This window comes from Chanodichthys erythropterus, chromosome 17 (genome assembly GCF_024489055.1).
Source record: "Chanodichthys erythropterus isolate Z2021 chromosome 17, ASM2448905v1, whole genome shotgun sequence".
In the NCBI taxonomy this organism is placed as follows: domain Eukaryota; kingdom Metazoa; phylum Chordata; class Actinopteri; order Cypriniformes; family Xenocyprididae; genus Chanodichthys; species Chanodichthys erythropterus.
In genome coordinates, this window is record NC_090237.1 from 13089336 (window position 1) to 13106738 (window position 17403).

Genomic DNA, 17403 nt, shown 5'->3' on the forward strand with positions numbered 1-17403 from the left:
TGCCCATATACGTTACAGAACACACAGGTAATTCCAGAAGAATATGACATAATAATTAATATTAAAGCTAATAATCAATAAATGAGCTTTTTATTTCAAATTTCCATACAAGCATATACATGAATTACATTATATTTAATAAATTAATACATTTTTATTTTATGAACCCTGAAGCACTTCATCCCCAACATTTCACAGAATGCTCTAATTTACCCTAAAGTCTTCGAAATGGAGACAAACAACATAAAGCAGGCTTGCCTTATTAATTATGCATTTTTTAGTGTGTAGAAGAAAATCTGTTATGTGACCGTACTGAATTTTTTTGAATAACAATTAAGTGCATTCATTTTCCTGTCATTCCACATCAAATTGCTTTCTAACATCCTCTGCGGCATGACCAATTCCATTCAAATCACACTCATGAACTGAATTCTGAATTTCGCTCAGCCTTGGTGTCACATGTCTGTGTTTGCACCTTATTAATTGTTGGTTTTGCAACCAATTAAACCCATATTTCCTTATTAGACTAATCTGTTATTTATAAATTTCAGGTTCATATGAAAATGTAGCTGGACATGTTATTGCCATACTTATATGTACAAGTATACAATGGATCACACTTATATGCAGAGAGGGGGCTGATAAAGAGCAGAGACAAAAAAAACAAAAAAGAGGGAGTACATTTATGACAGGAGGGTTGATAAGCAAACAGTAAAACCTCAGGCATGTGTTTATGGAAGACTCCTTTTCAGTTGTTGACATTTTTGCAAGCCCAATTAGTCCTATGTTAAGTGGAAGCCGACAAGACGACCGTTTCCACACAGCCCGTTTAACCCAGCAACAACCTACAAGCTTAAAGACGTATCTTCACAGAGTCCGTTTAACCCAGAAACAACCTAATCTGTAGCCTCAGGCATCAAAGTCGTTCATTTGTTCTTTCCTTTTCGTAGGAAAGTGGGCGGGATGAAGCACGGTCGCTGCATTCTGATTCCCAGCTTCCACACACAATGAGCTTTTACATCTATGTGAATTTATCGAAAATATACATTAATATTATATATATATATAAATATACATGTAATATTACATACATTTTTAATAATATATGCTACTGTTTGGGCTCATGAAGATTATTTTTTAGTTGAAAGAAATATTAAAATAGAAAACACTATTTCATATTTCACAATATGATTGTTTTAACTATTTTTGAACAAATAAATGCAGCCTTTATGAGCATAAGAGACTTCTTTCAAAAACATTTTAAAAATCTCACTGATCCCAAATTTGTGCACAGTAGTGTACATTATATTTTTATATAAGGTATAATATTTTTATAAGATTTATATATTGTTTTTATTTAAAATAATATAATTTGTCATACTCAAAGCCCTCACAATTACTGATAAATGCAATGTTTAAAATGATGACCTTGTTTAACATATAAAAAATAAAACTGTTATAATTTAAAAAAATAATTAAACTGATTTTAAATTAGCTTTAATAATAAAATAAAAAAATAAAAAAAATAAAAAAATAAAATAAAATAAAAATGCCAATAAATATGACTCATATACGCTCCCTATGATTTGGAGTCTCAATTTGGAGCGTACTCACTAAAAGTCATTAAGCAGATGGTTGATAATTTAGCCTGGGACAGGCATGTGGAGAAAAACCACGGGGCCGCCCCTAATTCCTGTCACAGAGCCATTGGCTAAGTGTTCTGAGAAAGTGATTTAGGAAATGTCGAACCTGGACATGTTGTCGGGAGAGCAGGCAGAGTTGTTTCCAGTGGAGATGCTTGTGTCCATGCTGTCTGAGCTCTCCAGGCTGAGGGTGTCATACGGTTGTTCCCCAGAAGAGGGCGCTGTGTGGTGTAGGATGGAGTGGTGCATGACTGGCGCGGAGGTTGACGAAAAGGGATTGTTGAGTTGCGTTTGAGAGCCATGGAGCGCCTCCCACTGGCACTGAGCCTCTACTGCAGCTTTCTGCTTCAGTTCGGCCAAACGCCTCCGCTGCTCCTCAATAACCTGCTGACCTGATGTAGATAAAACACATACATGAAAGTCAGATCCACAGACTGGATATGCACTGAACTATGTGAGCAAAACTGAGCAAACTAAGCATTTATAGGCCAAACCCTACAGCATAGTGACTACATAGTGCTTTGAAACTAAAGTGACTGCACATCCATTTAGGATGGCACAGTTTGCCCACAATTAGCTCCACTATGCCTCACACATACACATATAAAATATGCAACATATGTGTGCTGAATAAACAGCCCAAGCAGTACCTCTGATTGAAGATCCCTTTGTGCACTACCAGTCAAAAGTTTCAACTCATCTACTCATTCTTTATTACATTTTAGAATACTGAAGTCATGAAACTAAAATAATCAGTAATTGTCATCAAAATATAACCATTTTTTAACAAATAAAATAAAATTAAATTACACACATAGTAAAATTAAATTTATATAATTAAAATAATATTTAAACTGAATAAATTAATTAAACATTTATGCTCCCTATTATTTGGGAATTATGTTTTTTAAATAATGAAAAAAAAAATAATTAAACTGATTTTATATTTGAGATAAAATAAAATAAAATAAAATAATCCCGGTGATATGGGAATTATGTAGTAACTGCAATTTTAAAAAAATAATAATTATAAAATTAAAGAATTAAAAAATGCATTAATACAAAACTTTAAATAAAATAAAATAATCCCTATGATGTGGGAATTATGTAGTAACTGCAAAAAAAAAAAAAATTAAAATTAAATTAAAGAATTAAAAAATGCATTAATAAAAAATAAAATAAAATAATCCCTGTTATATGGGCATTATGTAGTAACTGCAAAAAAGTAAAAAAAAAAATAAAATTAAAGAATTAAAAAATGCATTAATAAAAAATTAAATAAAATGATCCCTGTGATATGGGAATTATGTAGTAACTGCAAAAAAAAAGTGAAAAAATAAAAATTAAACAATTAAAAAGAATTCAATAAAATGCAATAAAATGCAATAAAATAATCCCGGTGATATGAGAATTACATAGTAACTGCAAAAAAATAAAAATAAAAAATAAAATAAAATTAAAGAATTAAAAAATGCATTAATACAAAAATTAAAATAAAATAAAATAATCCCTGTTATATGGGAATTATGTAGTAACTGCAAAAAAGTAAAAAAATAAATAAAATTAAACAATTAAAAAATGCATTAATAAAAAATAAAATAAAATAATCCCTGTGATATGGGAATTATGTAGTAACTGCAAAAAAAAAAAGTTAAATATAAAAATTAAACAATTAAAAAAAATCCATTAATAAAAAATGAAATAAATAATCCCTGTGATATGGGAATTATGTAGTAACTGCAAAAAAAAGTTTTTAAAAAATTAAACAATTAAAAAAATGCAATAAAATAAAATACAATAAAATGTTGTCCTCATATGTAGAAATGAGATTAGGTTCAATGTATATTTGCATAAAAAGTAATTTCAAGCATTTAAGCATAAGCCTCAAGTCAAATCATAAGGTTTGAGATCATCACACTTTTGACTGGCAGTGCAGCTTTCAAAAGTGCATGAAACTATTTATCTATACTATTTATTTATAGATTATCACTGATATCATCATTCAGTCCATGCACGGTTAATCCCATACATTTATAACAGAAATCCCATGGCATTTCTAAAGAATGCCATCAGTGGAAAAAAGAACATTGGGTGTAAAAGAACATTTGGAGTGCAAATGTTAAAATTTAGGATGATGATTATGATGAAGGGCAGTCCAATGCTACTCAGAGCTCGCTCTACCTGTGGGACTGTCCGTACTGGAGGAGGACGCAAACATGGAGGGCAAGAATTCTGTTTGAGGGCAAGGGACAACAAAGGATGATTGATGGACAAAAGTTAAAAACTGGCCTCCCATGGACACTATGAATATGAGAAATAAAATCATGGTGGAAATGAAAAAGCATGCGGGATTGGAACGACATGAAGTTGAGTAAATAATGACATTTTCGTTTTAGATATTCCTTGAAGTTTGGTGGCTCATCAGATGTTTATGTTGATTTTACAACCAGCTGTAAAATGTCAGCTGTCAAGCTGCTGTTCTCATTACCTTTCTGCTGAAGAGCCAGCTGCCTCTTGGTCTCGATGTCCTGCAGGGTGGCTGCCAGGTTGCGTGGGAGACTCCCGGTGCTGTTGGCTACCATCAGAGGACTCTGGGTAAACAAAACAAACAATTATTTCCACTAGCATATTTAACAATAAGGAGGGGGCTAAATTACCACATTAAATGATGCAAGATATTCTGATAACAGGGGAGTAAATGCACTATTTACTCTGGCAGGGGTGTAACAGAGAGAATTTACCCAGGCAAGAGGCTAACAGAGTCAATGCCATATTTTACCCTGGCAGGAGTGTTGCGTCCCAGCGTAGCCGTAGTGTATGTGGGGGACAGACCGGCGCTGATTTTCGGTCTCAGTGACGATTGGCTGGTATCACTGTCCAGTCGAGAGCGGTACACCTGTAGGCCAGAAAGACTTGATGTGAGTTGAAGTGCAGCTTTATCATGTTACTAAACAGAATTAAGGTGCAAAATTCAGCCTTCTTTTACTCATTGCAAACGACTCTTTGTACTGTGATAACAAAATTCCTTGTGCCTTGATTTTAACAAAGACTAAGAGGACAAATTCTGTTGACTCTACTGATCAAATTTGGGATAAGATTTTTTCTTTTTTTTTTTTGAAAGAAATTATTACTTTTATTCAGGAAATATGCATTAAATTCACATTCGTCCTTCAAACGACATTGATTCAACAATATAATTAATGATGCTGCGCAGGTGGTTGAGTACTAACGTTTGCTAATTAATCAGTTCATGATCAAATTAATATCACATTATTGCTGTAAATAGTGAACATGGCATATAAAGGCTGCTTCACTGTTTTTGTACTTCATTGTTTTGCTTTATTTCCTAGGTTTCCCCACATGTGCACTCTCCAAAAATGTCACTTTTCTTAAACTAAAAGATGTAGAATGGAATTAGTATATATTTGGAATGTAAGATAGAATATACTGCATGTTAGGGTGCTTATTTTGCTTAAGAGCATGATCTTTTTAAGTTCGCATGTCATACTAACAAGAAACTATGCTTCTAACCACAGGTTGAGAGCTGTAGTTCCAACCACACAACTTTGTGATGCAGTTTGCGAATGTTCATTGGAACTATGGTTTTGGGAAACACTGAATCGTTGAAGTATGCTGGAACTTGCAACCATAATTGGCTAACGATGCTTTAGGCAACGCACCCCAGAATTATGTTTTTTTTTCATGATGCACAAAAAGAGTTATTAAGCAGAATGTCCAAGCTGCTCTTTTCCATACAATTAAAAGTAAATGGTGATCATGTCTGTCAGATTTTAAAAGCATAATGACTTAAAATTCAGTTTGTTCCTTAAAGTTATTATATAGTGCAAGACCATTATTATCCTTTTTGAACCTTGAACACTCTCAATTGCAATGGAAGAGAGCAGCTTAGACATTCTGCTCAACTTCTCCTTTTGTGTTCCACTGAAGACATTTTCAGGTTTAAAACAACATGAGGGTTAGTAAAAGAGTAAATAAAGACAGAATCTTAATTTTCAGGTGAACTATTCCTTTAACAAAAGACCTTTTTCTTCTATAGATGGTTCTTGACACTAGGGTCCCCAATCCTGTTCCTGGAGATTTACCATCCAGCAGAGTTTAGATTCCAATCCTGATCCAACACACCTGTCTATAATTATAAGTGCTCTTGAACAAATCCACTTGAAGGCAAGCCTGCAACCTTAGGTTTTGTCCACACTAATAAGTTTTCATTTGAAAACGCATTTTTTAGGGGCCAAGCACGCTTATGCACCTATTGTATCTGTTGGCGTTCTTTTTATTTTTATTTTCGATTCTTCTTCTTCTTCCGCTCTTGAAGTCTATGGTAGCCCATATAACTGCTTGCATGAAATTTGGCACAATGTTAGAGGACAGTCTGACCTTTGTCCATAGCAAATTTGGAGTCTCTAACTCAATCCCTCTAGCGCCACCAGCTGTCCAAATTTGGGTGTAAGGTGATTTAAGTGCTTTCAGATGTTTCATTGTGGATGAGCAACTTTTGGAAAAACGCTTGAAAATGCTAGCTGTGGATGAGGAGCGTTTTTAATAAAGTCTCTCCGGATTTATGTAGACACAGCCTTTGCCGAAAAAAACATAACACCTGCTAATGCTGTGGTATGCAGGGAAGGAAACAAGAGGCTGTTTTTTTTAAATGGATATCGATGGAGGAGAGGCTTCACTATGCTGAATAATCCGCTTTTGTGAGGAAACAGCTTATCATTTAATGAATGCACAGCCCATCGGCTAATCTTCAACATGTTTGCTCTTAGACAGTTTACACACACAAAAAATGCTGTTTTATAAGAGAAGTCACAGACTATTGCGCAACAGGTATGATTCGGTTTACGCCACTTTTCATTTATTTCTATGGTATCCGCAAACAGTGACTGACTGTCACACAACTCTGAACAACATTCAATCCAGTCAAGGCTGTGTATTTATTTGTTTATTTGGATCCCCATTAGTCACTACCTAGATAATGTGATCGGTTATCAAGGCACACGTGATCCAAGTTAGCTGTTAAATAGTGTAACCAAGTCCGCAGTTTTCCCACAGAATTGGGCTACTTTAACACTTTTGCAGAGAGTTGTTTTTCATGTTCAATGGTTGAAGCGACCACAAATAACATGATATTTAGCCCCTGGAATGCAAATTTTACCAGAGGAGCCCCTACAAAAGCTATTTTTACCGGGGGACCACCCTAAAAACATGATACGGCTAGTTTTGGGGTAGTTTTGAGTAGCAATTGGGCGGATTTTGTTGTGAAAACCTAGCAACCCTGCTGTTAAGCTTTCTCCAATGGTAGAGCCACAGACCCTCATATCTCCCAATAATAAGTCCATCTCTGTTATAAGTGCTTAATTAGCTGGTTCAGCTGTGTTTGATCAGGGTTGGAGCTGAACTTTGCAGGAAGGTAGATCTCCAGGAACAGGATTGGGAACCCCTGCAATAGTACAACAACAGAAGATGGCAGAAAACCTTGAGATGATGAACAGCCAAAAGCCAAAAACAAACAAAATTACATGACACTCACAAAAAAAAAAAAAAAAAAAAAAAACACCCCCAAAAAACCTTACTTAGACACATAGTGAGGCCTATGAAGATGAAATATGAAAATGTGGAAGAGCAGAAGAAGGTGAAAGACAGCTGAGCTTTTGGCTGTTACCTGCACAGGCTTGCGTGATGAGAAAGCTTTAGCCGGGAGGGGAGGAGGGCAGAGCTGGTTTGTTTCTCCAGCTGCCATTACCTCCTGGTACCAGCGATCTAAATCTAGAGCCGGCATCTGAGGCCTGCCCCAATCCGACTGACGCTTAACACACGCAGCACATCCATTAGTACAGAGAGCATGAGCAGGAGAGAGAAAGGTGGGACGGTGGAATGCCAGAGAGAGAAAGAGAAGAGTGTTAATGAGCAACTGAATGATTTGTTCAATGGCAGAATGACACAGGTAGTTGGCGATACCCAGCCCTAACAAGGAATCAAACGAAAGAGAACAGAGGAGAAGAGACACACCTCAAAGGAGAGAGAGAGGGAGGAGCCATGAGGGGAGGGGAGGCAAGAGAAGGCGGAGTCTGCTAGAGAAGTCTGAAGTAATTGGATTGGTGAGGTAGGGGAAGACTCCACCTTCGGCATCCCATAGATCTGGTTTAATTGGCCGACAGTCACATACTCCTGACATCCAGGAGCGACACACGGACACAGGCAGGGGGGAAAAACAGCAAGTAGCATAGCAGGAAAGAGAAGACAACGTGTTATGGAGACTGTAAAGAAGGGTATTTTTTCTATAAAGTCTTAAAGTTAGTAACTAGAACACATAATTGACTGTAAAAAAGATATTCAGTTACCAATTTTTGCAACACATAAACATCAGCCTTTATACTGTGTCTTAACCAGGAGCAATGTACTAAATTTGCAGGGGTAGGTAATTTGTCCACAGTGAAAGTGAAAACACTTGATGTTTGATATACAGTTATGTGGAGTGAGATTTCAATCAATGAGATTTCACTATGGGCAGAACTATCTAACAATGTCATAGAAAGCGAATGAATGACAAAATGCAGCTGGTCAGGACAAAACCTAACATGTAAATGTGATGATGACATGGGGCAACTTTTCGAGCAATGTTGCTTGGGAACTTTCCCATTGAGAATGGGCAACAAATTTCTATCTAGATACTTTATACTGAAATTTGTTGCTAATTTTCAATGGGAAAGTGCCTAAGCAACATCGCTCTGCAACATTGCTCAAAAAGTTGCCCCGTGTATCATCACCCTAAGAGATGGCTTTACTGCAACAAGCCTAGAGGTTGATCAGATACTAGGTCGTTCTATAAAACAGGTGCCATTTTTGTCCCTTTATCTATTTGTTTCGTTTTTTGATCTGTCCCACCTCTGTTACAACTTGTACATTTTAATGAAAACAAAATACAGTATATGAAAAAGAAAAAGAATACTAGCTTTATTATTTATATGCATCTATATATCTACCTTGTAATTTAATGAACTTCATGGCTGTCAAATTAAACTAAAACTATGAACTATTAGCATAAACCATTTTTATTTTTTTTCTGAAAGCATAATTATATCCAAACTAATGTTATTCTAGTATTATTTATATCCACCATAGATTTTAATAACTATACTATTATATTTTTCATTTTAATTGTAGTTAATTTTTTGGTAATTCTGTTATGCGAATTTGTCATTTTCATTAGTTTTTTAGGTTGAATTTATTTTTATTTTAGTTTTCATTTGAGTTCAGTTTGTAATTATATGTCTAGTTAATAATTGTAGTGCTTCAACAAACTTATTTCTATTAGTTGCCAAGTCAACATTTCTAATGTTCATTTAGTTCTATATGTATATTTTAATTTATTTCAGCTTTATTCAATAAACAAAAATGTTTTTAATAGTTTTCGTTTTTAGTTAAAGATAATCTGAATTTATATTATATTAAAAAAAATAATTATATTCACCATTTTCAAATAAAAACTGAAAACGTTTTATGCGTTTTGGACATTCATTTACACAACAACATTATTTAGGTGGCCTGAAAATGCAAACTTTTGAAAACGGGTTTCAAAGTGCACGTTTTTCAAAACGAAACCGTGAAAACAGTGACGGCATGCACATACACATACCTATTAAGTGTTTAGTTTATAGGCATGCGCGATTGGCGCGAGTGCTCTGTAAAAGAATGCGTATGTGCACATTTTCTTTACAAAGTGACATCGCCAACTACTGGCCTGGCAGCATAATACAGCGTTTTTAGTTGTTTTCACAGATCCGTGTGAACAGGGATCATTTTGACAGCGTTGTCATCTATACAAAGAAAAAATGTTTCTTTTTTATTACATTGTTGTCATGTAAACATACCCTAAGATGGCGTAGTGTAATTTTTTAACTCTTAAACACATTATCTGTCAGAATGTTTATGATAAATAATCTTTTCAAACTGGAAAAGGCACCTGATTCATAGCATGACCCTATTATAATGCTTGGTGATGGTCATGTATATGATGTATAGCTAAAGGTATGAAGAAAGAGAGAAGCAGAAAGAAGAGAGCAGCTATGATACCTCACGGGGGGCAGTTACAGCTGGGTCAAGGGCAAGCGAGAGGCCATGTGAGGAAGCGTTGGCGAGCTGGATGTCATGGCAATCACTCCCATACATCTTATAAACATCCGACATCTTCAAGTACTCCTGAGACACGTTAACAGCCAACCCATTCACGCAGGACAGAAGTTCAGCTGTCAGTTTACTCACATCCAAACCCCATAAGAGGAGTTCTGTCATATTCATATTCATACACCTACAGTGACAGGAATGCCTAGCTCGACCAACGATGACATAACTCTATCTAACTCTTACAAATTAGGACAACTACAGTCAAATTAATTTTGAAAAGTAGTTACTCTGCAAACTCTTAACAAACAGTAGCTAACTACACTTAGAAATATTTACTTAGTTTTATAAGTATCAAAAGATATACCATTTGTTTGGGGTGTGTGAGATTTTTTTTTTTAATAGAAATTAAAACATTCTGTAAGTATACATTAAACTGTTCAAAAGTGACAGTAAAGGCTTTTACAATATTACAAAAGATTTCTTTTACAAATAAATGCTGTTCTTTTGAACTTTCTGTTAATCAAAGAATCCTATAAAAAAATGTATCCTGGTTTCTACAAAAATATTATTTTATTCAAGACTGATATAAGTTCAATCAACCCCATCCAAATCTTCTGAAGAAGTGTAATTTGCCTTTGGAAAGCCTCCAAACTTGAGATCCCAAGTGCTCTCAGTAACGCAACACAAATTCTCAGAGCACGTATTAGTCAATATTGGCAGTTTTAGAAGCTCCAGGCTGCATGCACTAACAGTTAGTTCAATTACCTCCTGAGGCATGATGGGATATGAGTGGAATGAGGAAGCATGAAAAGGGGAGGAGTAGGGCTGGTCACCGTCTAACAGGTCAGCCTCGCTGATGTGAAGCACATCCTAGGCGGAGGTTTATAAGTCAAACAATATTCTGAGTCTAAAAGATTTAATTTCCTGTTTTGCTAACCCAATTATTACGGGTTGCACATGAGATGCATACTGTATGCTATCAGGAACATATGGCTAAAAAGCTAAACCTTATTGCTTTCCTAACCCAAGAAAGCCAAACTACAAAGTTCACAAAGGTGAACTGCAAAATGTCTTGCAAAGAAACATACTAAGGGACCACGTCAACCATTTTAGCGTCACAAAAGATCATACACACAAAAACCTCAATAACATTTTGAAGATATGTTAACCAACAAATTAATTCTTATTTCATGCAGAGGAGCAGATATTTCAGCAGTTATTCTTGTAGCCTAGCTCATCAAGCATATTACAATCCTTCTTACCTCCTTTATAGTATTGGAGCTTTTGGGGAATGGCTTTCCACCAGTTAGGCTCTGGTATCTTCTCTCCAGACTGGCCAGCCTTTCTTTTTCCTGAAACACGGATTCCAAGTCAATCAGTTAAAAAGGTATCATGGTTTCCAAAAATAGACTTTGTTCAACACTGATAATAATAAGAAATGTTTCTTGAGCAGCAAATCATATTATGATTTCAGAAGGATCATGTGACACTGAAGACTGGAGTAATGATGCTTAAAATTCAGCTTTGCCATCACAGAAATAATATTCTCCTCAGAGAAGAAGATACATGGTATTGTATTTCATGTCACATTTTTCTTAATATTGATTCCTCACAACTTGAGTACTTTTTCTGGGAGAGACAGAATGAACTGTGGCACTAACAGAGTCTTACAAACATGCACATTGTGCAGCTGTACACAGAAGACCAATGGTCAAGGTCAATAATACATAAAATTTCAGTTTGTTTTTCACCAAACCCTATCGTGTACCCCCAGAACACATAATGCAAACACAAAACACAACTATATGGCACGTGTCATATGGGTTCATTCTGTGATACTTTTGCCTCTTTTTTTAAAAAGCTTGAATCTGATCTCTATTCACTGCCATAATATGGACGAGCGCAAGCAGGACATTTTTCTCCCTTTGTGGTCCATAAAAGAAAGAAGGGCACCCGGCATTAGAACAACACCAGGGTGAGTAAATGATGACAAAGGATTAGTTCACTTTCATATTAAAATTTCCTGATAATTTACTCACCCCCATGTCATCCAAGATGTCCATGTCCTTCTTTCTTCAGTCAAAAAGAAATTAAGGTTTTTGATGAAAACAATCCAGGATTTTTCTCCATATAGTGGACTTCAATGGACCCCAAATGGTTGAAGGTCAAAATTACAGTTTCAGTGCAGCTTCAAAGCGTTCTACACGATCCCAGACGAGAAATAAGGGTATTATCTAGAGAAACCATCTGTCATTTTCTAAAAAAAAAATGTAAAAACTATATGTTTTAACCATAAATGCTCATCTTGAACTAGCTCTATTCTTCTTCTTCTTCTCTATTAGAATTCTAGCAGTGTAGACCCTGCTAAGTGTATTACTGCCCTCCACAGGTTAAAGTTTGAACTAACTGTTATATACTTACACTAGCATATTGTATATGACAATTTAGTTCAAACTTTGACCTGTGGAGGGCAGTAATACACTTAGCAGCATCTACACTGCTGGAATTCTACTAGAGAAGAAGAAGAATAGAGCTAGTTCAAGATGAGCATTTATGATTAAAACGTATACAATTTTTTTTTTTTGAAAATGAGGGATGGTTTCTCCAGATAAGACCCTTATTTCTCATCTGGGATCGTGTAGAACGCTTTGAAGCGGCACTGAAACTGTAATTTTGACCTTCGACCATTTGGGGTCCATTGAAGTCCACTATATGGAGAAAAAACCTAGAATTTTTTCATCAAAAACCTTAATTTCTTTTCGACTGAAGAAAGAAAGACATGAACATCGTGGATGACATGGGGGTGGGTAAATTATGAAAGTGAAAATCCTTTAATTTTCATTTTAGGGTGAACTATCCCTTTAATGATTTGGAAGTCATTTTCTGTACCTTCTGTAGCAGCTGGAAGGTGATGCTTCTGTCCTTGGCCAGCCTCTCATACTCCTGAGCAGCCTGCATTCCCAGCTGACTGGCCTGGCTTTCCAATGCTGCAACCTTGTCCTGGAAACAACAATTTAGACAAGAGTTTGAGATGCTCTTGGTGGTTCCATGTTTTGTTATATGTGTTTATGCTATTTACCTTTCTTTTGGCGACGCTGCTGTGGTACTGAGCTCTGTCCTGCAGCAGCTGCTGGCTGATGGTCTCACGCTCCTCCTCTAGACTGCTTTCCTTCTCTAACTGCTGGAACTCAAGGTCCTCAAACTGCTTTGTCGCAGCTTCAAGAGTCTCGGCTTCCTACACACACATGCAGCCAAGCAAGGGGTCAATGACCAATCAAAGCATCCCATAAACAACAGCACTGAGCAAGTTCTGCAGCAGCCAAGCTGAGTCAGCAAAAGAAGCCACAGAGAGGAACTGATACGAACATTATGCTACACCAAGGGCTGTCAATCTTATCCAACCCAGGGATATATTACAATATTAAATAGTTTTAGAAATATTTTAGCTAAAAATATGAATTTATTTAATATTAACTTTCTTCTTATCTTTTCTTTTAAATTATTGGTAACTTAATAACAGGTGTAAAAATGTAACATCAACAAACCAATTGACCAGAAATTAAAATAGCTTACACATTAACCATATTTATAAAAAAACATTTTGAAATACAGGGAATATTTCAAAGATGTCCTGCTTCAGGGATTCCCATGGGTTTAGTTGAAAATCATGGTGCTTCACACAGATCTATGTGGAAATAATACACTCTTCCAGAACCCTTCAATATCTATCATATCATATTACATACAACTGAAAGCCAAGAACATCAAATATAATTTAAGCACTGAATAATGAGTAATATCTTTGAGACTTCACCCTTCAGATCATAAATGAATCTCATGAAAGCAGCAAAATCTGTTTATAATGCAGAGAAGTCTTGTCATTTCTATTTACAGATCTCAAGGACACTGGAAAACTTGCTGTCAATTCATCAAAGCTTTTCTGACATTGGGAAGTTTGAAGGCTCAGTGCACACATGACATCTCTCTTGTGCAACCCTTGGGATATTTCTGTTTACAAAAAAAGGGCTAGTCATCAAAAACACTGCCCAAGCACTGTCCGAAGAGATTTCTTTAACCATGCAAATCAAACAGAAAAAAACAGCTATATTTCTTCATATTTGAAACAAACGTCCTGCTTTGAATTTTAGTTTCTTTTTAGAAAAATCAAATCAAGATACATCTTTTGGAAAATGTATCAATCTGTGTGGTACAGTATATAGAGAGAGAAGTGCACGATTTTCTCCCAGACAAATTAAACGCAAACTCCGCCCTAAGCAATTCAAAAGTTTTTATTGGTCATGAAAATTACAGTGCTGATTGCCTACATCACACTGAAACACATGCTAAACCTTAATCCTATCCTAATCCTTTACCCTAACCTTAGTATAGAATTGGTAGCAGTAGCACATCCAGAAAAATAGTATGCAAGCAATAATAAAAAAAAATAAAACCATCTCGATATTAAACTCGTTAAATTTCGAGAAAAAGGTTGAGATAAAACGTTGAATGAATGAATGAATGAATGAGGCATTTATATAGCGCTTTCATATGTACTAACATATTCTCATATGTTGAGAATAAATTCGTTAAAATACGAGAAAAAACTCGTTAAATTTCGAGAAAAAGGTTGAGATAAAATGTTGAGAATAAAGTCATTAAATTACAAGAAAAAACGTGTTAAATTTCAAGAAAAAAGTCGTGAATAAAGTCATTAAATTACGACAAAAAAGTCATTAAATTACGAGAACAAATTCGTTAAATTATGAGAAAAATGTCGTTAAATTTCAAGAAAAAAGCCGAGATAAAATGTTGAGAATAAACTTGTTAAATTATGAGAAAAAACTTGTTAAATTTCAAGACAAAAGTCGTGAATAAAGTCATTAAATTACGACAAAAAAGTCATTCAATTACGAGAACAAATTCATAAATTATGAGAAAAAAAAGTAGATAGAAGAACGAATTTGTTCTCATAATTTAACGACTTTTTTTCTCATAATTTAACAAATTTGTTCTCATAATCTAACGATTTTTTTCTGGTAATTTCATGACTTTATCCTCAACATTTTATCTCGACTTTTTTCACGAAATTTAACGAGTTTTTTCTCGTAATTTAACAACTTTAATCTCAAGATGGTTTTATTTTTTTATTATTGCTTGGCCCTAATCCTCTTCCGTAGATCCATCATTGATTTTTCTGAACTCTGAACTTTAATTGTCAGGTGACTACGTGATTGTGTTGACCAATAAAATTGGCTGTGGGGTGGATTTTGCGCTTAACTGGATAGGGGGGAAAATCAAATGAGATAAGTGAGAGGTGTCAAAACAAGACTAGCACTGCGTTAGTTTCTGCATTAATAGATTAGTACAAAGTTACATGGTATTAATACTGTGGCACCAAACAGTAGCATAAAAGAAACCTCAACAATACACCCAAAAATATTTCAAAAGCATGCAAAGTTCTCAACATTTCACCACTGACCACCAGTTTATCACTCTCTTATGTGCACCAATCAAAGGCAGACAAGAATTAAAACATGGTGTTCCCAGTACCAATAATTCCTAATAATAATAAACATGGAATAATATTTCTACTGGGATCATCATGGTGTGCATAGACAGCACAAAAGAACTTTGTTGGAAATGTGTATCTGGAGGTAGGGTTTATGAAGCCAGGGTTGTGGATCGGAAGCAGTTGGTAAAGTGCTGATGTTCCTGATGGTCACTGACCCTCTTGAGTTGTTCCTGTAACTGCTCCCTCAGAGACTCAGGGCAGTTATGGAGCTGGCTCGTCAACTCATTGTACCCATCCTGAAGCCTCTCCAGGGCTTCCCGCTCCACGTCAACATTAGCCCTCTCCTAGAAAGAAAACACACCATCCGGGAAGGGGAGAGAAAGAGAACACAGCTCAAATCCACGCCATGCAGAAGCGTCCAAGGTTAGAGGTCACAACAGAGTGGGTGGAGCCGGAAAGGATGAACTCTAAGCCTTATGAAACACTGAACTACGTGGCACTGGACTGTAGGCCGTCAACAGGGCCAAACAGACTTCTGTTCTCAGGCATTTCATGATCAAAGACTTGTATGTATCAAAGATGTAAGGAATTTCTGCTGGTATGTGCTGTTTAGATGAGATTATGCCATATCAGACGGCAGGAATTCAATTGTTTGGGATCGCTGTCTAGTTTGAAGCTAGCCTTTTATTCTTTCTTTTATCATAAAAAGAAAGATTTGCAATAGTATCATACTTGATTCCACGAAAGCTTGTTTCTGCCACTAAATAAAAATTAAAATAGGTAAATGCGACTTTTTATCTCACAATTCAGATTTTTTTCCTCACAATTGCGAGTTTACATCTGACTTCTTTTCTCAAAATAACAAAATATAAACTCGCAATTGTGAGTTATAATGTCAGAATTGCAAGTTATAAATCTATATACATCTTTTCTCAGAATTATGCAACATATACTCGCAATGGCGAGTTAGTCCAGTTCTGAGGAAAAAAGACTCAGAATTTCAATTTCATACCTCACAATTCTGACTTTATAACTCGCAATTGCGACTTTATATCATGCAATTCTTACTTTATAACTCACTATTCTGACTTTATAACTCACAATTGTGAGTTTATATCTCGTAATTCTGATTTTATAGCACACAGTTGTGACTTTATATCAAGCAATTCTGAGAAAAAAGTATATACTGTATATATTTTTAAAAGTTTTTGAATTCATGCATTGTGTTCTCTTCCAGACTAATATGAGCACATTCATAGCACATCAGAAAATCAATATATCAAAGCACAGACAGAACTACTTTTTGTTTAAAGAACGTAAAAAAGCCATTTCCAAGGTTTATAGGGGAATTATCTATGTTTGCACAAACACTGCACAGATTGTTTGCAGTCAAGATCAATCTAGTACAAATTACAGCCGGTCAAAGACTGGTAACATGAGCGTGGTGGCAGCCATCCCCATGGGGGGAAATGGGATCAAAGCAAACAAATTGATCAATAAAGGCCTAAATGGATAATGGACAAATCTTCTTGCAATCCAGAGTGGAACTCTTTATCTTTTTAACATTAATACTTATTTATTGACCAAACAATGAAAATTGTTTGCTCGCCCTCTGTCATTTCAAACCAATTTGAGCTTTTTTCCCTTCTGTGGAACATAAAAGGAGAATTTTTCAACTGGTTAAAACTTTTAGAATAATTCATAGATTCTGGATCGATTCTGAGATTTTCCGAATGCATCGCGTTTCTCTCTCGAATCGATTCTGTGTTTAGATTTTAACAGCAGATGGCACTGCGTGCTTTAGAAACAGCCATACTCTGCTTGCTTCCAGTTCCTTACACACACCTCTTGAACATTCTATAAAATAATCATTCATAAATTTCGAAAAGGTTGAAGCGAATTACAAGAGTGTTTGCATTAGGCTGTTTACATTAATCTAACATCATAAAAGCATTCTGAGGTGCAAGTACATTCTCAGACTCAGGCACGAGAGCTCTTCAGTGCTCTTTTTTGTGAGCATTTGAGTGTGTTGTTAAAAACTAGCTTAAAGCTCACAATCGATTTAAGGGAGTATCGCGATGCTTTCGGAAACCTCAGAATCGA

The 17403-nt window shown here is 35.5% G+C and overlaps 1 protein-coding gene across 18 annotated transcripts in view; it reads right to left on the reverse strand.

The window, feature by feature from the left end:
* The window catches only part of phldb1b (pleckstrin homology-like domain, family B, member 1b), a 93286-nt gene that overhangs the window by 11491 nt on the left and 64392 nt on the right, over positions 1 to 17403 (reverse strand). For 10 of the 18 annotated variants that reach the window (XM_067365142.1, XM_067365146.1, XM_067365145.1 and 7 more), the window contains 11 exons: positions 15516 to 15644; positions 12868 to 13023; positions 12678 to 12788; positions 11051 to 11140; positions 10554 to 10658; positions 9738 to 9863; positions 7674 to 7832; positions 7327 to 7470; positions 4423 to 4539; positions 4132 to 4234; positions 1750 to 2035 (listed from right to left, as the gene is read on the reverse strand). In XM_067365142.1, coding sequence (XP_067221243.1) covers positions 1750 to 2035; positions 4132 to 4234; positions 4423 to 4539; positions 7327 to 7470; positions 7674 to 7832; positions 9738 to 9863; positions 10554 to 10658; positions 11051 to 11140; positions 12678 to 12788; positions 12868 to 13023; positions 15516 to 15644 — 1526 coding nt within the window. The remainder of the gene's footprint in view (positions 1 to 1749; positions 2036 to 4131; positions 4235 to 4422; positions 4540 to 7326; positions 7471 to 7673; positions 7833 to 9737; positions 9864 to 10553; positions 10659 to 11050; positions 11141 to 12677; positions 12789 to 12867; positions 13024 to 15515; positions 15645 to 17403) is intronic. The other 8 variants (XM_067365151.1, XM_067365148.1, XM_067365149.1 and 5 more) reach the window with 7 other exon arrangements.